At 36.9% G+C, this 22988-nt stretch overlaps 1 protein-coding gene across 1 annotated transcript in view; it reads right to left on the reverse strand.

The window, feature by feature from the left end:
* THSD7A (thrombospondin type 1 domain containing 7A) overlaps positions 1-22988 on the reverse strand; it is a 265412-nt gene that overhangs the window by 68249 nt on the left and 174175 nt on the right. The window contains exons 9-11 of the mRNA XM_061166284.1: positions 21804-21919; positions 10450-10582; positions 8944-9047 (exon numbers count right to left, since the gene is read on the reverse strand). Coding sequence (XP_061022267.1) covers positions 8944-9047; positions 10450-10582; positions 21804-21919 — 353 coding nt within the window. The remainder of the gene's footprint in view (positions 1-8943; positions 9048-10449; positions 10583-21803; positions 21920-22988) is intronic.

Consider the following 22988-nt stretch of genomic DNA (forward strand, 5'->3'; position numbering starts at 1 on the left):
GAAACCATCTGAGTTCTCAACTTTATAAATCTTAGAAATCATCTTAAAGCATAAGACACTGAAAATAGGGTGGTTTTAACTGTAGAAAAGATGCATCATCCTAAGCATGGTTGCCTAGCACATGAGAAAGCTACATATACATAGAGAATTGTATTTACAGGTGCAGGGTGTGAATCTTGTGAATAATGATTATGCAAGTTTTCCTTTGGGCTGAGGCCTTATTAGGAAGATGGCCCAAACCCATGCTGCCCTATGGATAAATTACCGTGGAAATGAGCATGAAAGCTTCTTAGTGAGGTCAGCATATGTAAAAACAATTATTTTAATGCAAAATTCCTTGTTTAACTCTATGCTGATTATATCAATCTGTTTTATTTATAATGATATCTTATTTATATGAAGCACAGAAGTTATTTAAGTGTCATGGATGGGCAGCTTCTAGCAGGCTGAAAGCCTAGAAGATATCCATGTGACTACCTTGGGGGTTACTTGTAAATTAAGCAAGGCAAGCTCAGCCCAACAATACTGAGGAAATGTTGGAAAGATAAGTAAGAAAGCCAGTTTCTTCAACAAGTAAATGCTCTGAAGAAAGGAGAACAAATTGTTATATTAAAGGTGACTGAAGAAATATTCTAACCAAATGCAATGTGGAGACATTCATGAATCCAAATTGGAACAAACTGCTTGTAAACAGACAATTTTGAGACAGTGGGGGACAGTTAAATGTGGTATGAATATTAGATGTGGTAAGAATTACACTTAATTTTGTTTAGTGTTATAATAATACTTTCGTTATGTTTAAAAAATTAGATGTGTATCTTAACTAGGCGTTGTTTTAAAATACTCCAGCAAAATCTCTTCACATGTGTGAGGAGCAGCTGATGACCAAGAGTGACAACATGTTACAATCTGTTCAAGTTAAGTCAGTGATGACTACACTGCTACTATTCATGACATCAGTCTCTCTACTTTTGTGTATCTTTGAAACATCCCATAAATTTAAATAAAAAGATTAATAAGTAGAATAAGTAGAGCCAATCCCAGAGTGTTTCCATGTAAGTTGAATTTTGAGTTACGTTTTAAAGAGGAGAATAATAAAGGTTTCTGAAATGAAAGGGAATAGATAACATTGGTTTGAGCTAAAAGGACATGGGTATCTGGGTTATGCATATATGAGTATGTAAATGGAAGGCTACTGATGCAGCTCTGAAGTAAATCTAATAGAATTCAGAATGGAGTTGCTCATCTTCATTTTTTTGAAGAGGAATGAAACGCCCATACTATTCAAGATGCACCAAAAGAAGGTATTCTATTGGTCTGTGGATTACCCTTCAGCATGTAAGGCCAAGTTGTCATTTTGTCTGAATAATCAGAGTGAAATAAACGACTAGATTGAAAATTCGTACACAGAAGTTCATTACAGGAAACAGAATAAGATCAATGCCAGAGTGGAGTGAAAGCTGTTAGATTCTGTGTAACGAAGAGTTCAAGGAACTCTGAGACCTTATTTATTAAATTGAGCCATATTAACATGGCTTTTCCCTCAGCGACCATGTCTGGGTAGCGCTGAAGACAGAATATGATCAGCTGACTGAGCAATTAGAGGAGTAATTTTTTTTTTCCTATGGTATTACGAAAGAAAAAAAAAAGACAATAGTGAAAATGGATCATGTAGAAATAAAAGAGAAAAAGCTTAATGTGAGTGGGAGCTAGTTACCAAGAGACCTAATTGTGCTTAGAAATAAGACCAAACCTATAAATAATGCAAGAGGGCTCCAGTTCTTTACTACGTGGATTTAATGATCTTGGTCTTTCTCTGTGTGAAAGAGATTTTCATGGACAAGTCTGCCAAATTACACTTCCTAATTACAATTTGTGAATGTAACTCTGGCCGAATGGAAAGAAATGCACCTTTTTTTTGTTGTTGATCTTAAATAGTTACCAGTGATCTCTTGTCTCACTGATACTCTTAATACATGCAAAAGTCCTTGTGTAGAGACTTACTAGGAAATAATAATCAGCTCCCCGTGGAGCAGCACAGAACAAGGTCAGTTAGATCCTTGACTGGGAGCTGGGAAAGGCTAACTGACTGCATCACAACGAACAGGGCACTGAGGAACCATCACAAAGACATCCCGTGTCAAGCGTATTCTATCAGCTATTTAAAAAACAGCAAATGCTACTCATTATTTTATGACAGGGCTCTCAGAGATCTAAAACAAAACCAAAGTCCCCAAATCAACTAGAATGCTGATATTCATAGAAAACTAGAAAAAGTAATTTAAAAGCAGAAATAATTCTAGAAGTTTTAAATAACAACTTACATCAATGAAGAATATGAAGATATTGTATAGTAATTAGTAAGCATTAATAGCATATATATATTATTAATATAGTTAATATTAAATATCATGGGCTTCCCTAGTAGCTCAGACGGTAAAGCTTCTGCCTGCAATGCAGGAGACCCAGGTTCAATCACTGGGTCGGGAAGATCCCCTGGAGAAGGAAATGGCAACCCACTCCAGTATTCTTGCCTGGAGGATACAGGTGCCTGGCAGGCTACAGTCCATGGAGTCGCAAAGAGTTGGACACGACTGAGCAACTAATGCACACACACATGCAATATTATATATTAGCCCAAAGAAGAGTTTAAAAATCATGTCTGCACAAATTTCTTTACAGCAAACTCCTTGGCTCTTTTCTACCTAGTTCTCTTTCTATGCCATTATTTTCATTCCTATTATAAAACAATCTCTGAAAATTAATAGATTAATGTGAGTTTCTCAGATAAATTGGCCCAGATCTTCTGGGCCTAACCCCAATAATACCTCTAAGGTATAATCTTTTAGAAATTAACTGAGAGAGAGATACCAAGGGTGCCAATACTGTTTAAGCCACTATTTGCTCACAAAAAATAACAGCATCAATTATAGTTAAATACTTATATCTCACCCTCCACAAATTCATTTAGATTTAATTTTGTTGGGAGGAAAATTAGAACCTTCCTTTTTATTCCTAGACTTTCCTTTTATAACCTTTTTAACCAACATGTGATACAGGATAAGGACTCCCAGGGCCTGGAGCGTCCCTTCCCTGCATACAATTGAAGTTTTTTTTCTTTTCCGTGGTCTGGACTTGAGAACACACCTGAATCAGGCTGGCTTCCATGTAAAGACTGATGTCGGATCTTAGTGATGGATCAACATCATAGTGGACATTCCCTGGCTCGCAAGGATACAGAGTGTGTGGGAGATCAGGCAGGGTTGACCCCGGGGACTATTAACTAAATTACATCTAAATTACAGAAAATACACCTGGCAGGAGGTAGCATCAAGATTAACACAGAGACTGAGAAAGAATAAATTTGACTTTATGAAATCCAAGGATCTAATCTATGATATTTTTGGATCATATTCCTGATATAAATATGCCATAAGGTAATAAACACTGTTAAAATATATATATATTAGTAGTGATTGACATTACCCCCTTAGGACAGTTATAGAGAAAAAAATAAATAAAATGTCCAAAACTGTCATTAATATGAGCCACCTCTTTTATTTTGAATGCAAATGTAATGACGACTCTAGCCACAGCTGTAGGGCTATGTTTCAATGACATAGTCACTGACCAATCAATAATTTAGCCCTCTAAATGCCACCTAAACTGTAGAAATGTGAGCAGAGAAAAGAGACAGTAGAGGTTACAATTCTATTAAAAGTTTATACCAAGTGACTTGAATAGCACAAAGCAAATATAACCTGTATACACTTAAAAATTAAATAGACTGCAGATATAATTTTGTTATTTGCATTTTTTATTGACAATATTATAGGAAATATGCCTATTTCAAAAGCCTTCTAAAATTTCCCTGTGAGATTTAAGAATGATTTAAAGTTGCAAAACCCTGTTAATTCCTTCTTTAAAATTCTTTTTCTCCTCTCTCTTTTCAGTGCTTATATCACTAGATAAGGGATTCCCTGGTGGCTCAGCAGTGGAGAATCTGTCTGTAATGCGGGAGATAGAGGTTTGATCCCTGAGTCAGGAAGATCCCCTAGAGGAGGAAATGGCAACCCACTCCAGTTACCTTGCCTGGGAAATCCCATGAACAGAGGAGCCTGGTGGGTTACAGTCCATGGGGTCACGAAAGAGTCGGATATGATTTAGCGACTAAACAACCACCACCACTGCTAGATGAAATTTTCTGGAAGCACCATTCTCAATATTCAAAGCCTTGATAAAGTTCCTTATTACTTCTAACTCCCTATTGTGTTCTAATGTAAAGCATTTCCATAGAGAGTACTTTCATATAGGTTTGAAATACACAGACTGTAGACCTGGTCATGACTGCATTTACATGGCTGGAGTAGAATCTTCTGATCTTACACCTGTGTTATTCTAACTCATTTGTGGGGAAGGCTGATTCTCATTGATTTGCTTTCCAAGGAGTGCCAGCACTGGGATGATAAGCAGCTACTGTTAGTGACTCATTAAAGAGACTCTGGGAGCATAACTGCTTTCCAGCTCCCTTGCAACGCATCACCGTAGCTGATAGTTCCTACAGCTGGAGTTATGCTAATAATAGAATTAAGAGTCAAACTGAACATCTGTCTACACTGGCTGAGCTGCGCTAAGTCCCTTTAGTCATGTCTAACTCTTTGCAAATGCTACGGACCATAGTCTTCCAGGCTCCTCTATCCACAGGATTCTCCAGGCAAGAATACTGGAGTGGGTTGCCATTTCCTTCTCCAGGGGACATTCCCCACCCAGGGATCAAACCCGCATCTCTTAAGGCTCCTGCACTGGCTATTTTTGTTGTTTCTGTTGCTGTCAGCAAGTGGCTGACAGTAGGTACAGGTGACTCCACACGAGGACGATGAGGGCAGCTTGCTGGAAGCTGGTAAAAGAACTAAGAGTTATAGTTTTTTCTACTAATAGGAAAGGCTCAAGTCATTTTGGAAAAAATGAATGGTGACTTTTCAAGTGTTCTTCTGAGTGATATGTAGTATATGAGACACATACATTATTTCCTTCCTATTCATACTAAGTAAATTAATTCTTCTTTTGGTTCATACAACATTTTTATTTACTGAAGAAATCTAAATTAGCACTTCAAAACGTAGTTCACATCAGAATGAAGGACAGAATAAATCCTGTTCTTCTTTTTGAGTCTTGAAATGCAGTTTTTTACAATTAGTTTAGATAAAAATCTAAATTTGAGCTGAGATTTCATAAGATTTTTAGTTATAAGAGAAGATTCACACAGAGTATTTAACTCTCTTTAAAAAATAATCCTCTATGCCATACACACTGAAAATTAAATTAGAGTTAAAAACTATATGATCGTCTTTGACTTACTTAGGTCCATCTCTGGTGCTACTGTCTGCTACTATGTCCTAAAGTTATTTTCTTCTATTACATGTTGAAAATCCATTTATTTTTACCCATTTTGACTACAGTGGTTCCAGTCTGAGTTCTTCAACCTTGCATTGCTACAACAATGCCCTGGCTGGCATCCAGAGCCATGTGTCTTTATCTTTCTAACTTACTCTGTACACGCTGACAGATAAAACACTGCTTTCATCAGGTCCTTGCTTGCACCACTTATCGAACAAGGTCTAAAATACTGATTCTGACATTTATGGCCCTCTACAAAATTACCCCGGGCTCCAGCTCACATCTTCAGAGCTTCAATCTATCCACTTTTCTGTGAACACATTTAATTTTTTTTTGTTTTCCTTACCTCCGATGCTTAACTAACAGACTTGCTCTCATTTTCTGTTCTTTTCTCCTTTCTATTTAATCTAATATTATGGTACAAGTCAGGTCCCAGCTCATCCTTTAGATCTTTCTTAAGCTCTTTATGTTCAAATGACTACTTTTGCAAGGGATTGGTTTCCGTCTTTATCTCCTCCTTGTTAGGCGATGTTACCAGTGATCTCATTTCCCTAAACAAATTAAGTTCCCTGGGCTGAACATCTTCATCCCTTCTTAACACTCGTGACTCTTTCTGCACAGTCTTCTGAATGCAATCAGAGTCACAAGGGTGACTGGAATTAGAAAGTCTGAAGTATTAGAGAGGAAGGGGGAATAGCATCTCCATAGTCTTTGCTCCGGAGAAGGCAATGGCACCCCACTCCAGTACTCTTGCCCGGAAAATTCGATGGATGGAGGAGCCTGGTAGGCTGCGGTCCATGGGGTCTCGAAGAGTCGGACACGACTGAAGCGACTTAGCAGCAGCAGCAGCAGCAGCAGCAGTCTTTGCTCACTGATAATAATTTTTACTACATCATCTTACAATTTAGTAAGATACTAATTTCTTACATTCTTATTTTAATTATTCAAAAGAGCACAATTTGGCATTTTTAAAAGTCTCAGGATAAGGGCAAAGATGGAAATAAAACAAGAGTCTGACAGGTCGATTGTGCAGAGTGCTGAAAACAGCCATGACCATCAACAAAAGAATTCTTTGCCTTTCTACCATTAATACAAGATATTCTTACACTCTTAACTCTCTCCATTTCATACTTCTGTAGGAATATAGGCTCTGAGGAAAAATAAAATCTTTATCAAGGCAACAAAGAAAAAGATTATCTTCATACAGAATTTAAAGGGGTTCTTCTAAGTATATTTATGCAGACATTACTTGTTATAATGAATAGTCAACTACGAAGAGGAATAAGCAGAGGTTTTCAAATTTGGAAATGAAAAGATCACTGGTAATCACCAAAAGAAATGTTTTATATAGACTGTGTCAATAAAAAACTAAGGACCCATGTTAATACTGTTGCTTTTATGCCTACAATGATCTATGCACACATTCATTAGACCATGATCTAACAGGAAGGGGGAAGGAGTTAGCATTTAATGAAGATTTACTCAGATGGTAAAGAATCTGCCTGCAATGTGGGAGATCTGGGTTGGATCCCTGGGTTGGGGAGATCCCCTGGAGAAGGGAAAGGCTACCCAGTCCAGCATTCTGGCCTGGAGAATTCCAAGGACTGTACAGTCCATGGGGTCGCAAAGAGTCGTACACAACTGAGCGACTTTCACTTTCACTATGTGCAAAGCACTGTAAGGATCATTACTTTCTCAGCCTCAGAGAGAGGAAATGAATAAACCAAGGTTGTGCAGTCAAGTAAAAGAGTTCAAAACTAAAGCTGTTTCCAACCTGTACAGTTTTCACGTCCTAGAATTCCCTCAGTGCCTACAAAAAAATAGTTTTCAACTGTTTTACCTAAATTCATGTCACACTTTGATGGCAGGATATTATCTGTGTATAGATTGTAGGATATGAAAAAATCATAACAGATCATTTGGTCCAGCCCTCTTTTCTCTTTTTTTCCCCATCTAAATAAACTGAGACCTAGAAAGGTAAAGGGATGAATAAAATTCACATTGTGTGAGTGAAAGAACTGGGACTAAATTTTAGGTTTCTTGATTCCTAAACGCATGCCTGTTTTCATTATTAACTCTATGCAGGGTCCAGACTGTATGCAAATGTATGCTTGATTCAAGGGGAATCAGCAGGGCATGACAAGAAAGCCTTATATCACTCAATTTCTCGTGAATGGTTTGAAATGGGGAGAAAGACTTTCAACTCTAAATACCTAAGTCTCTGAAACTGTGAAGGGAGAGAGTTATTTTTTAGCCGATGCTGATGGTAGAGGATACAGAATGAAAAATAAGCATTAAAACAAAATCCTGAAAATCACTAACTAGTTAATGTTAATTGTAAACTAAATGTTTCCAATGAAGATTTCTAAAATGACTTTCAAAATAGAAGATTTTTACCGAAAATGATGCTATTTTTTTTTCAAATTTAAAAAAAAGCAACCTTTACTCTGTAAAGAAAAGGGGTCCCAGATGAAATCAGCAAAAACTGTAATCCAATTCTGTATGTTCACACTTTTGCAATATCATCAAATATGTAACTACAAATGAGGGTGCAAAACATGTTTTTATGAATTAAAGAGAGGTGGTTATGTATTCAATTATGCATTCAAAGTATATTTTAAATATGTATCTGGAATTAAATGCTATAAGCAACACGAGTGAAAAGAATCATGTACTCTTTACAGAATGAATTTGCTACATGTATAAAGAACACTTTTCAAAGCTTGGAATGAAAGTATTATCCGTAATATCTAGTAAATAATCATGGAAAGCTGGAAATATTTCCATATTTCATTTCTGCAAGATACCATGTTATCTAGCAGTGTTGACAGATTGCAGTCCACATATGGCAGGTTTTGAGTACATAAGTTTGCCATTTAAAAATCAGTACTAAATATGAACTGAATTGGGGGTAGCCATGACAATGACAAGAAAGTCATTGCTGAGAATTTCTGGGAAAGTTAACCAATTATATTACATTATATGCATGCACATACATAATGCATATGGGCAAAGATGTAAGAATCTTATTGACTGTTAAGGTGACAAGCAAAGTATTATGGAATACCATGAGCCAAAAACTAATTACAAGAACAACAACAAAACAAGCTGCACTGTACATTCTGATCATCTTTCAGATAAGCATGAATGGAAGTACAATTAGAGGAGCTATGTTCGATCCCTGGGTTGGGAAGATCCCCTGGAGAAGAGAATGGCAACTCACTCCAGTATTCCTGCCTGGAGAATCCCATGGACAGAGGAACCTGGTGGGCTACAGCCCATGGAGTCACAAAGAGTCGGACACAACTGAACAACTAAAACAACAACAATGACAAATGAACTACTAATGTCAAAGAACAAAAGACACAACTTAAAAAGACAGGTCTCCGTGTTCTGGTTTGTGGTAGAATGCATAGTAGCAGATTTTTATGTGCTTTGCTTGCCTAGTGTGGCATCAGAGTAACAAACTCTACAGGCAAGCTAGTGGTTAAATTAGTGATGCTGGAGAAATGTGAAGCAAATCAACTATGGAATGGGGCCTCCCACCTCTTGCCTGCCGTCCGGGCCCACAGCCCTCCTGCGCTCCAGGGCTGTCCTGTTGCACGCTCCAAGGGACAAGCTGGCACCTGCGCCATTTGTGAGTCTTCCACCTACATGGAAAGAACAGAAGCTGCATAGAGAGAGAAGCAAAGATGCCGGGGAAATCATAGTGATACAATGCCAAGGAGCCATGACTCTGACCACTACAGAAAGGGATTTGACAATGCTTCAGTCCCATCTAAATTCAATTTAAACTTCATCAAGGAATTATAAAAAGCAGCACTAAATATAAAAGTAGTCTCTATGGCAGTGGAGACAAGGGTCCATCACTGTCAATTCCTACAGGAATGAACTCTACTGATAGCATTTAGCCTTTAAAAATTTCAAATTATTAAAAAAAAATTTTTTTTAAGCTACATCATGAAGAATGTGGGATCTTAGTTTCCCAACCAGGGATCAAACCTGTGACCCCGCTCAGTGGAAGCAGAGCCTTAACCACTGGACCACCAGAGAAGTGCCACATTTAGCCTTTTTAATGGTTAGGATTGCCAGCAAATGTAGCAGATAGTACCAGAAGTGATGTGTTTCATTTTAAAAAGGTATATTTTATTTTATAATCAAGTTGTACAACTGCATTCAAGACATGAGCCTTTTGTATAATGCTCTTTTGATTATCATCATAGGGGTAACTCAGAAGGTGCAATTTATAATACACTTCACAAAAACAAATCCCCCAAATAAATAAGTTTGGGCTAATAGTTAAAGTCCATCATGTAACCATACAATTACATTGTCTGTCATCTAAGAATTAAATACAGATAAACTAAGATGACAAATTTGCCATCAATTTCATCTTAAATTATTTTGTGATCACATTCCATCAATTGATGCCATAATATTTCATTTGTTGGCACTGCAAGTTTTGTCAGGACTGCAAGTTTTCACTACATCAAGCTTCAATTAGGTACGTCTTGAAAATAGTTATGGAAAAAAAACTTTTCTCTAATAATTATCATGATCATGATATATATAGCTTCAATAGCTTTAATTTCCTTGAGGTGACCAGAAATAAAGAGAACAGACATCTTATTAATATCACTGATACAAAGATGTCATCTCCTGAGCCAGAATGCCAGCATTCATGAAGAACATGTGCTCTCTGGAGCTCGGCGGGAAGGACTGCTTTGGCTATTTTTGAAAGCACATGTTTCATAATTATTAATCACTTTTCTGCATTTCCTATAGTTTATATCAACAAAAGAATTTTCCTCAAGCTCCCGAAGCTAAAAATAGAGCTTGGAAGTTTACACAAGTATCTGTGTCCCTGGAGATGATTTTGGCAGCAAAGCAGCTCTTTAAAAAAGGCAAGAGATGGTGCCCACAGTCATAAACATCCTCAGCTCCACTGAGTCTGCGCATAGTGCTCGCTTCCTTTTCTTAACATCGGAAAGCGTGGGACCGGAAGTGTTTCTCTCAGTGCGTTGCTCACAGGCTTTTCTTTCACCCCGTTACCTGTAGCTTTGGCAGACTGGAGGGGCCTCGCAGGCCTTCTCTTCATAGAGGGGATCCGTGCAGTCCTTGCCTCCGTTGGCCGGCAGCTGAATGATGACGCGGTGCCGGGTCTGTTTCTTGATTCCGGAGTCCCCTGGAATGAAGCAGCTTTTTAACCTTTGTTCTCTGCACTGATAAAGAAATCTCCAAATACCAGCCTGTGTGAAGAAATTACATTGCCTCCAGCTACACGTGCTTTGACATCCCTGAATGAGAGGCCTCATCCAGCCATTTCCTCAGTTCTCCCCAAGACTGCTTATATTGGAAGCCCAAGCAATTTATATTAAAAATGTGAAGAATGGAGAAAATAGTTCCATAGTCAGCTAGCCTTCCTAAGGCTCAGTTACAAAGGGACTGCTCTGTCCCATGTTTCTTTCCCCTTGAGAAATATGACAGATCTAATTAATTTATTTTTCTCTCCCTTAAGTTTATTTTCATGCCATTTCATATATAGCCCTGTTTACCACATGGGACTCATACACATCTAATGAACCTTTCTTACGAGAATATATTCAATGTTTTATGTGAAATTCTATTTCTTGGCTATTCACTTAATTTGAAATGTATAACTCATAAATTATTCTGGTCATTCATTATTCATGTTAAACAATTTAAGATCTTTAATTCAGGTCACATCCTAAACATCTGAGCTGTAATTTCCTAGAGGCAGAATTTTTAGAGAAGCATTCAAAATAGTAATAATTATTGTAAGTAAATTACTCCAAATTACGTTAAAAGACAATGTATCTAATTAAGATTTACCTTAGATGAAGATATCAACTTAACAGTGTTACTGATATAAAGTTGTTCAGAATTTTTTAGTATGAGAAACAGGTGACATATATGACTGACAGCTTTGATAAAATATATCTCAACTTACAATATATACATTTTAAGGATGAATAGTCATGTGTCATTTAATAGAGTTCCCATGAAGCATTTACATTTTTTCATAAGACAATTAAATATTTGAGATGTAAACTACAAAAAGATATTTAGAAGGGTTAGTAGCCCTTAACACAATGAAAGTTTAATCAGAAATGAAATGCTGCTGCTGCTGCTAAGTTACTTCAGTCACGTCCAATTCTTCAAGACTCCAGGGACTGTAGCCTACCAGGCTCCTCCCTCCATGGGATTTTCCAGGCAAGACTACTGGAGTGGGTTGCCATTTCCTTTTCCAAAAATGAAATGAAATATCCTTAAAGTCATTGTAGAAAAATATGATTTGATGATTAGAAGTTTCCAATAAACGGAACATCATTTTACATGGAGTCAGGGTTACCCCTCAACATGGTCTGGCCACTGATTCCCAGAAATGTGAATTGGAGATGCCTGTATTAGATAGGAGAATGGGTCAGATTAGGGAATCCTAAATGTCTGACGATGCAGGATAATTTCTTTGAAAAAAAAAAAAAAACAAAACTAAAAACATTTCTCGGCATGTACCTAGAACTAATAAATGAGAATTTTTGGGATCTGGATGTTGCGAAACTGTGGATGTGGGAATCTGATTTTGACAAAGCTTGCTGGGAAATGGTGATAAACAGCTGAGTTTGAGATCTATTAGAAAAATTGACCCTGTATGTCCCAATTTAAGATTCTAGGGTTTGCATGTAGCTTTTTAGGATTTTTCCTATAGTGGGGGAAACTTGTACTACTAATGACTGTTTTAACTATTTTAGTGAACAACTGGAACACTATAGGTAATGACATAGGGAAATACGAGGTGGAGGTAGTAGAGTGTTAACACATTTGAAAATATTATCATAGGCTTTTAAAAATTGTAGCAATCATAGTCTGAATGTCAACTGCAACTTTTACATATTAAGTATAATTTATCTAAGAAAGATCTAAGGAATGCCAATAGGACTCTTAATAAAATTGGCAATGCTATCTTCATCCATTATATTGTTCACTGCCCATTATTTTTAGACCCAGGTGATAAATTCCTCTAATAATTTAGAGCTAGGAAAAATATTGTTTCCCTTCAAAATCTGTTAAGAACCCACTGTGATTCAATTTCTTGCTTTATTCACCAGAATCTCAGAGTTAAATTTCTCAAGTACAGAAGCTTACCTTAACTTTGATTTTACATTATAAATTCTCTTCTCCCTTCCCTCTATCCTATTTACTACCTGACTCCATGCTTTTTTTTTTTTTACACTATTATCTATTACTTTCCTTATGTTTTATATTTATGATCTGTCTTTAATCTTTTTTAAAAGACTGAATGAGCATTCATATCATTTGTTTAGCATTGAGGGAAGGAGGAAGACATTTGTTTGTTTTTTAACAGGGAAAAAGAGGGAAAGAGTACAGAGGGGTCTTTGTTTCCCGGGTGGTTGAAATTCTTGAGTCAGTAACTTTTTTTAACTGGCTGATAAAAAACAGACACAGAATTTAGGTCAAGGGATCTGGAGACTGGAGGGGAGAATGAGGTTAGCATCAGTGGTACCATTTACCTAGATATCACTTGGTATATACCCCGGGTGTTCAGATTGGAAGCAGCAATCAAATGTTAGTATTTCAATTCTAGTTTGTTTACTGACTTGAAAGCAAAAAGCCTCCTAATATAAAACTCTGAAACATTCTAGTGCCTTACCACCATCTCCACAAGCTTGTACTAGGTATATATAAGACTATGATAACTTTTTCACTTCCATAATTGATTCCACAATGGGAATCCATTTATTCTTATAAAAAGTTCAAATACCTTAAACTTGTGCAGGCCACAGGGTAGGGATTGTGACCTGATTAAAATGGAACATTCCAAAGCCATAACACCTAGACAGGAAGTTTAATGGAGCTACACAGAAAGTGTTACGACATCCACGTTCCTATGAACTAGGAGATTCATTTCTTCTCAGCTCTCAGTTAATGAATTACTTATACACGCAACGAAACAGCACTGTAGAGCTCAGGCCAGCTATAGAGCCCTCAGATCAGAGTGCAAGGGGAGAGCTACAGCACATGTTCAAAAAAATTTAATAAATAAAATGGAAGCTTCCCTACCAATTACTTGAGTTAGTACATGTGGAACTTGAAAAGTTCATAGTTCAGTTCAGTTCATTGTATTTATACCACTTATTGCATGTGGTGGGGATACATACACAGTTTCCATTTATCTTTGTATTTCAGCAAGGAGAGCAATGGTCACACAGAGTAAAGTCTTAATAAATGTTTGCTGAATGAGCAAACACATTCATTTCACTTCTTTTCAACCGGATTATAAATTAACATCTTCTGTTCTTTTTTACCCATTTCCTTATAGAATTATTCATCTGGGTACTAATTCTGTTCTTTAGTTTTAATTAAAAAAAAAACAAGGTATCACTTTCATTGGAAATAATGAGCATGGGAAAAATAAAGGAATATTCCTGTAGTGTTTATACTTGAAAATACCTGCCTAGGATACGTAGAGAAAAAAGGGATAACCTAGTTTTGTGGTAATGGGTCACAGAGACTCAGAGGATATATAATCTCTCACTCGGCTACACACTTTTCAGTTATCTTAAGACATTCAAGGTAAATTTCACTGGAGAAGTTTATTGATAGAAGGATTTAAAGGGCAGGCAAAACCAAGCTGGGTTAAGCTGGAAGTGAGGTAGATGACAGGTGGGGCAGTACAGGGATAAGAAATCGAAAAGGAAACATTTCATGCAAAAAGTAAAATGTAAAGGCAGTTTTGAGCCCATCGGGGGTAATTCTAGAAGAGTACAGCCTGAGAGCATCAAAGTAGAAAAGGTGACTCGGCAATATCCCTTCCAGCCCTCAAGTCAATAAACGTAGTAAGGAAAAAAAAGAAGAAGCAAACAGATTGTGAGCAGTCAAGTGTATTATTTGATCAAAAGTATTGATTTTTTCAGATGAGTTACAAACAATTTATATGCATAAATGTTTTCCATCTTTAATAAAGCTCTTTGTAAAGAAAATTTGGAAAAGTTAACAAGTACACTGGTTTGAGGATTAAACTACTCTCTATTCAATACTGAAGTTTATCAACATTGATTTTTCAAGACGTTATCATTAGAGAGGGGCTTCCTTGGTGGTTCAGGTGGTAAAGAATCTGACTGCAATGCGGAAGACTTGGGTTTGATCTCTGGGTTGGGAAGATCCCCCAGGGAAGGGAACCCACTCTAGTGTTCTTGCCAGAAGAATTCCATGGACAGAGGCTATAGTCCTCTGGGGTCACAAAGAATCAGATACTACTGAGTGATTAACACACACCCACATACCCACACACATTTCAAACTACTCTGTTCTTTCTGGAACCCTAAGCTACTCTGCTCTTTCTTTCTGCAATACTATACTATAATGTTACTTATCTAAAATGATTTAAAAAGGAGGCTAGTGCCCCATTTTCATAAGTTCAAGACTCTTATAAAATGTAAATTTTACCTATAGAATTAAATTTCAAAGAAAAACCCCATTCCTGAATTACTTTTCTTTTGCTATTATCTATCCTTGAACATTCAACTTTTTAAACATTTATAAATTGTATGTGGAAGTCAGAGTAATTTCAATGGAGCTTGCGTCATTCCTATTTCATATCAAATAATGAAAAGCTAACGACATGTCATTGCTTTATTTTCCTGCAACAAAAGACAAGTTTTCTATAAAACCATTGTATCTTTATTCTCAGTTACAGCAGTCTACAGGCAAAACAGAAAAGGCTTCTACCAGCGCACAAAGCATCTTGGCACTGTTGTTCAATAGCAACCTCCTCTGCCACCCCCTCGTCTTTCGTTTTTCCCTCAACACACAATGATTGTTGTTCTTTTTAAGTCTGAGTGTCTAGGTTTAGATTTCTGAAAGCCTTTTGTTCTTGGAGACTCAACAGAGAGCTGCCAAAGAGAAGAGGCAGAGCTCACCTGCTGGTGGTAAGATGGTCTGAGCTTGGCCAAACACAGTCCCACCTCTCGGAACCTCTTGCTCACAGAAGAGCAGATTCCTGAACTGGCATTCTTGCACTCCTTGGCCACTGACACCTAGGAGCTCCAGAGGAGACCAGTATTCTAGTGGCTCCACGCATTTTAATTGACAGCAGTCAGTACCTTCTGCTGAGACACCATCCCAAATAAACATCTCATGTGCCTGTCACTCACCCTGACAAACTAGCAGTTCTGATTCCCTCTGGATGTCTTCCATCATCACCTGGATCACAGCATAATGCTGTGCACAACCTAATTCAATTTTTCAGTCTTTTCTATCCTCTAATCTTTCCACCATTGTACCCAAAGGTGAGAACAGGACATGGAACAAGGCTGTATATTGTCACCTGCTTATTTAACTTATATGCAGAGTACATCATGCAAAATGCCAGACTGGATGAGACACAAGCTGGAATCAAGATTTCTGGGAGAAACATCAATAACCTCAGATATGCAGATGATACCACCCTAATAGCAAAAAGTGAAGAGGAACTAAAGAGCCTCTTGATGAGGGTGAAAGAGGAGAGTGAAAAGGCTGGCTTAAAACTCAACATTCAAAAAATGAAGATTATGGCATCTGGTCCCATCACTTCATGGCAAATAGATGGGGAAACAATGGAAACAGTGACAGACTTGATTTTCTTGGGCTCCAAAATCACTGCAGATGGTGACTGCAGCCATGAACTTATAAGATACTTGCTCCTTGAAAGAAAAGCTATGACCAACCTAGACAGCATCTCAAATAAAAAGCAGAGACATTACTTTGCTGACAAAGGTCCATAGAGTCAAAATTATGTTTTTTTCCAGTAGTCATATATGGATCTAACAGCTGGACAATAAAAATGGCTGATCACTGAAAATTGATTCCTTCAAACTGTGGTGCTGGAGAAGACTCTTGAGAGTCTGCTGAACTACAAGGAGATCCAACCAGTCATTCCTTTGAAGGACTGATGCGGAAGCTGAAGCTCCAATACTTTGGCCACCTGATTTGAAGAGCTGACTCATTGGAAAAGACCCTGATGCTAGGAAAGATTGAAGGCAGGAGGAGAAGGAGACGACAGAGGATGAAATGGTTGGATGGCACCATCAACTCAATAGACAGGAGTTTGAACAAACTCTGGGAAATAGTGGAGGACAGGAAAGCCTGGCGTGCTGCAGTCCATGGGGTTGCAAAGAGTTGGACATGACTGAGCTAATGAAAACAACAACCCATAGCAGCACACTGTCTATCAGCTTGTGTTTTCTTAGAAATTTCCCTTCACATTCTTTGTCAGTGGAGGTGGGTTCTACCTAGCCATTTCTGTCTTTTCTCCTCGTTTTAACCCTGTTGTAGTTCAGTTGCCAAGTCATGCCCAACTCTTTGCGATCCCATGGACTGTAGCACACCAGGCTCCTTTGTCCAACCCTGTCTCCCGGAGTTTGGTCAAATTCAGGTCCATTAAGTGGGTGATACTAACTAATTCAATAATATCTAACTCCTCTGAAGCTCCTGTCATCAATTTTACCATCATCTATCTACTCTGTAGCAGTCATCAACTAACATTTCATTCCTTAATGGTTTTAGAATATCCCTCACTGTAATCCTTTCTCTTCCTACCCCTACCACCACTCTGCTGGTTTGGGCATCCACACAGTTATTCTATTCAAGGCACTGAAGGCTCTGAATTGCTGTACCTCTTCACCTCCAATGACTTTTTTTTTGTGCATCTTACATTAATTACTAGCTCTTCTGTTACCCCCTGATGATATCTTCATCAATATTTGTACATTCTCATCTTTAAACACCTTAATTTATGGCCATTCCACCTAACCTTCCACTTTACCCACTATACTAAAGGTTAAAGTTAATTTTACTAAAATTCTTTAAACTTCTAAAGGTTGCCAATCCACTCTCCCAATCACTTTTTTCACTATACCATCCTCTTCATGACCTTACTTCCATCCCAACCCACCTTAGATACCATACTCCATTATTATTAAAAGTACTCCATTGAAAACACTCTTGACTTTCTGTTCCACTCTCCCTTTCTTGTGCTCTTCTAGAAGAGCCCTGACCTTAATCAATGCTAATTATTTTCCTACACCTTTCCTTCATTCAGGCAGCTGAACATGGCTGAAGAAACAGTGGCAACTGTGTTGAGCAACTCCTTTTAAAATGAACGACTACATGGCTATTCCATGTTGCCTATTACAAGTTCTATTACATGTTACTTAACTTGGCCATTTTTCCATTCTCCAAAATGATCTCACATCTTACCTAACCTCACATCTTACCTACCCTGCATCTTTCACTTGATCCTTCACAAGCATCAAGACCTTCGAACAATCATTAAATGCTTTTTCTGTTTCATACTACCAGAAAATAAGCTTCCTAATATCAAGAAAATTGGTTTCCCTGTTTACTGATGCATACAACACATACACATATACACACACATCATGAAACTCACTACTCATTTTTATGTTCAATCAAAAACTAGAAATTGTATCCTGCTATGCATGCAGGTTCAGTTGCTTCAGTAATGTCTATCTCTTTGCAACCCTATAGACTCTAGCCCACCAGGCTTCTCTGTCCATGGGGATTCCAGCATACTGGAGTGGGTTGTGATTTCCTTCTTCAGGGGATCTTCCCGACCCAAGGATGGAACTGGCATCTCTTACATCTCCTGCATTGGCAGGAAGGTTCTTTACCACTAGCTAGCGCCACCTAAGTCTAATTCAATCTTCTACAACCCGCCTCAATTTTCCAACTTCACATTCTGACTTTTCCCCCAGACATTCCAAGTTCCAGTGGGTTGGATCCCACTTTCTTTTGAACAGTCCATTTTTTTCATGGTCACTGACACTTTTCTGGATGCTTTTGATCACCTGGGGTTCTTTTATGAATTCTCTCTTTCAAAAAGGTCTCTTCTCCCTTCTTTTCAGCAAGATTTCCCCTGATATTTGCTCCCACAACAGATTTCCCCTGTTTCTTCCCCAGAGCTCTTTCTGCTTTACCACTAAATCTTGTTACTGAGTCATCCAAGTCTTACATTATTTGATCTATGTAGAATAGTTCTATATTTTAAATGAGATCAAAAGTTTCTTTGAAGCTCTTCTCTGTAGGGCCATCAAAGTGTTAGTTAAATACAGCAGTCAGTAAATTAGAAATGCAATACATATTTATACATATATTACAGATGAGTATTAATTTAATTAACACATGCAGAGCATTTACAATTTATTTGTTCCCTCATCTGTAAAAATTTTTTTAAGTGCCTTATTTAAGTTATTACAGTTTGTCATATAAAATTTTTTATATTTTATAAATGGTCAGAGAAGAGTAAAATAGCTTTAGTGCTATAAAAAGCATCAGCAGAGATCAAATTAAAAATCATGTTATTTAATTTCCAATTATAGGTTTTTAATAAGTTATATCTATTTTATTCCTTTTCCAGACACAGATAATGCATAATAAGATAACAAATTCATAGGCTACTAAACTATTACCTAATTCTTGGACACATTTCAATATCCCAAATTAGTTTCAAATGAAGGTATAATGAAATGAGAAATATTTATCTGATTCCTTATTTTTAGGAGCACTATTCTAGAATCAGTTTAATGGAATATTTCTGGTTTATTTCTTAAAATTTTTAAAAATATAATTACACCAGGCTTTTTTTCTTTTTTTAGTCACACTGCGCAGCATGTAGGATCTTAGTTCCCTGACCAGTGACTGAATCTGTGCCCTCTGCAGTGGAAACCCAGTCTTAACCACTTGACCATCAGGGAAGTCCCTACTTTATTTCTTTAAAATACTTAAGACCAAGAGAACTGTTATTTTGAAATATTTTACTCAAAATGATAAAATGTCCAATATAATGAAGAGGCAAAGTTTTTTTCTGCTTTCAAAAATTTTCTTACAAATGTTAAAGTTCTGTGAGGTTATTAATCATGGTACTACAAATGTAACTGCATGTTTTGGAATTATTAGTAAATGGCTTACATCAATATAAAACATTAAGTATAAGAATATGCAGAATAAAATTTTCAAGCACATAAATTTCATGTAATAAATAACCTTTTCCATGGTAGTGATGAATAACCAACAATTATCACAGAAATATCAATCTATGAGAAACTACAACTCTACTGCTGATTGTAACCAAACTAAACGATATCATATGCTATTTAGTTTTTAAGAAAGTAAGGAGACAGAGTCAGTTCTAATGAGGAGGATGAACGCAGAGCCTATTACACAGAGTGAAGTAAGTCAGAAAAACAGTTATCATATACTCATGCATATATATGGATTCTAGAAAGCTGGTACTGATGAACCTGTTTCAAAAGCAGCAGTGGAGACCCAGACACCGAGAACGGACTTATGGACAAGGTTGGGCAGGGAGAAGAGGGTGAGAGGTATGGAGAAAGTAACATGGAAATGTACATTACCATGTGTAAAACAGATAGCAGATGGGAATTTGCTGATGACTCAGGGGAAAACACCCTAAGGGGAGGGAAGGGGGGAGGGATGTGTAAGTGGGAGGGGACATGGGTAAATCTATGGCTGGTTCATGGTGATGTTTGGTAGAAACCAATGCCATAATGTAAGCAATTATCCTTCAATCAAAAATAAATAAATTAAAAAAAAAAGAAAGAAAGTAAGGGAAGATAAAAGAAGAAAATCTGGATAAAAATGATAGACAAAGACATGACTATATCAATAAGATTAAAGTCATTAACATTTTTGAAGAGTTAATGCTAACTCTTTTTGTCCCAAAGCTTTTAAAATGCCTTAAAAGACTTTTGATCCGGTGGTTAAGAATCCAGAGGAATTGACAGAGTTGCAGGGAAACATGTACATTACCGTATGTAAAACAGATAGCCAGTGGGAATTTGCTATACGACACAGGGACTGGTGCTCTGTGACAGCCTAAGGGGGTGGACTGGGGTGGGAGGTGGGAGGGACGCTCAGGAGGGAGGGGGTATATGTATATACATGTTGATGTATGGCATAAATCAAGACAATATTGTAAAGTGATTAGCCTCCAACTAAAAAAAAAAATGAATCTGCCTGCCAAAGCATTGGACATGGGTTTGATCCCTGGTTCAGGAAGATCCCACATGCCGTAGAGCAACTGAGCCTGAATGTCACAACTATTGAAACCTGTGCTCCACAAGAAGAGAAGACATCTCAATGAGAAGTCCCACCATGGAAAGAAAAGGAGCCCTTGTTTGCAGCAACTACAGAAAGCCCGTGTGCAGCAATGAAGAGTCAGCTCAGCCAAAAAGAAATAAATAGATGAATATATAAGATGTTAAAGAATGAAATAACAGAGGGAAATATTTCTATTCTTGCTCACTTTGTGATTTATTTTATATATCAATGGTATTTAAAATAGAAAAAGCATAAAAAGGAACCCGTATTTGAACTGCATAAAATAACCACAGAGCATAAACAATCAATTATGAAGTTTATAATCTTATGTAATATCTTCAGGATTAAAAAAAAAATCCGGTAATTTAAAGCAGTTGTTAAACCAGAAGTTGATTCTTACATTAATCCCTATGGTAAGAGTCAAGACGCATAAGTAGAAGCATAAAAGAAACTTAAGATAAACTATCTCCATTTGTCAGGAGAGTAAAATAAAAAGTAGGAGACAATGTCATTTGTGACACTGAGAGAAAAGGTGTTCACTTTCTGTACAAGTCACCTAGAGGGTGAGGACGTCTTTCTTAGCGGCAGTAAGAAAGGGCCTCATGCGTGTGGCATAAGCCCTCTTGGAGGAGGTCGCCATTAGGCCCACTATAGGGCCGCCACGCAGATGACCCACACACTGCAGAACAATTATACCAAGAAAAGACCAAACCAAACTGGGAAGATATCCTCATCTTATAAAGGCTTCATGGTATGTTAACTGTTGGCAGAGGTATACTTTGATCATTTCCCTCTTTCCTTTATTCCCATCCTTTGGGTCACATAATTGAATCTGTAGTGAATCTGGTCCCATGGCTATTTCTTGCACCTAAGTAGGTTGAAAACCATGAGTACTCAGAAAATCACTGTGTATTCTTTTTGAAATACACAAGGCCACTACATTCTTGTAGAATCAATGTTAAAGGAAACATGAATATAATAAAATCTAGAATATTTTCACTTAGGTCTATATCACACCGTTATTTAAGTCAGTTTTGGCATAAAACTCATTTGACTTATTTGTTTGGTACTCTAAAACCTGTATTATTTTCTAGAAGGAAATCCAAATTTCATGGCATTTGTCCCAATCCAGGATCACAGAGCCAGCCCCATGTAAGAATCAAAACATTGCTCAGCCAGAGGAACTTGGAGGCCTAGAGAGAGGGTTCCTGGGTGAACTGCCTTCAGAACTCTTCAGGGCATACCTTCTTTGCATGAGGAAGGGCAAGATGTCCAGTCACTATACGGTGTCACGATACAGTCCTTCCTACAAGGAAGCAGACAGGGTCGCACTGTTTCAGGTCGAAGGCTTTCAGGACACCTAGGAAAAGCAAAGGGAAATTACTAGACCTCTGTACTAATCCAGAACCAGGTAATTTCTATCTTGAGAATTTTTACTTCTAAAATTGCTAAACAGTCATCCATCTGTAGTATTCAACCTCCAGGATTCTTTCTACTTTTTGACAAGAACTATACAACTAAAATAATTCTTCTGAACTGAACCTCAATAAAGCTTCTCAAGGCAGGAAGTGAAAATTTAATTATAGTAATTGTGCTATGTAGGAGAAAATATAATAATTATTCTTTATCCATTTTTAACAGTCCATTACTAAATCTGCATTTTCTAACATGCCTTATAAGAAATTTATGAAAGTTCAAATTACTAATTTAAGGAACCAATTCTACACCTTTGTATAACTAAATAGGCTTACTGTCAATCATAATTTTCCAGGCTACTCTGTATTTTATTTTTACAAAATATGTTTAGCAAAAAAAAACTTAAAATGGCATACTCTATCGATAGTACATGCTCAAAAACCAATATTGTATTTATAGCTATGAATGTCATAAAAATAAGTAATAAAATAATGAAGTATATAGCTAATTAAGATAAACAATTTTTGTTCTGTTCTTGGTTTCATTCACTGTATTTCTTATTTTTTCTTCCATTTTCTTCCAAGTTTTAATCTACTGGATTTTAAATATTTTAGATATTTTTATAAATTATAATATTTTTAGAACAAAAAAAGTGAATGGATATAAATAAAAAGAGTCAATAAGTAATTTAAAGAAAAACAAAACATTGTGTTCTTGACATAAATTATAGTAAAATTAGCTTAATCATAATTTTTCAAAAACACCAAAATATAAAATATATTATTAGGGACATGAAGAAAAATAATGACAAAACACTGAAATGCCTTATACTTTATAAGGTTTTCACTTCCTAGAAGAATTTTAGGAAGCTGATGTTTGAGTTTTAAATATACTTTTTTGTTTATTGTGTACTTGTTACATGATTTTTAAATTTCCTAATTCTTTTCTGCATCTTCACAATCTGAGTCTACTACCATTAGCAATCAAATGTTATTAATACTAGAAGATGCATC

Source organism: Dama dama, chromosome 18 (assembly GCF_033118175.1).
Source record: "Dama dama isolate Ldn47 chromosome 18, ASM3311817v1, whole genome shotgun sequence".
Lineage (NCBI taxonomy): Eukaryota > Metazoa > Chordata > Mammalia > Artiodactyla > Cervidae > Dama > Dama dama.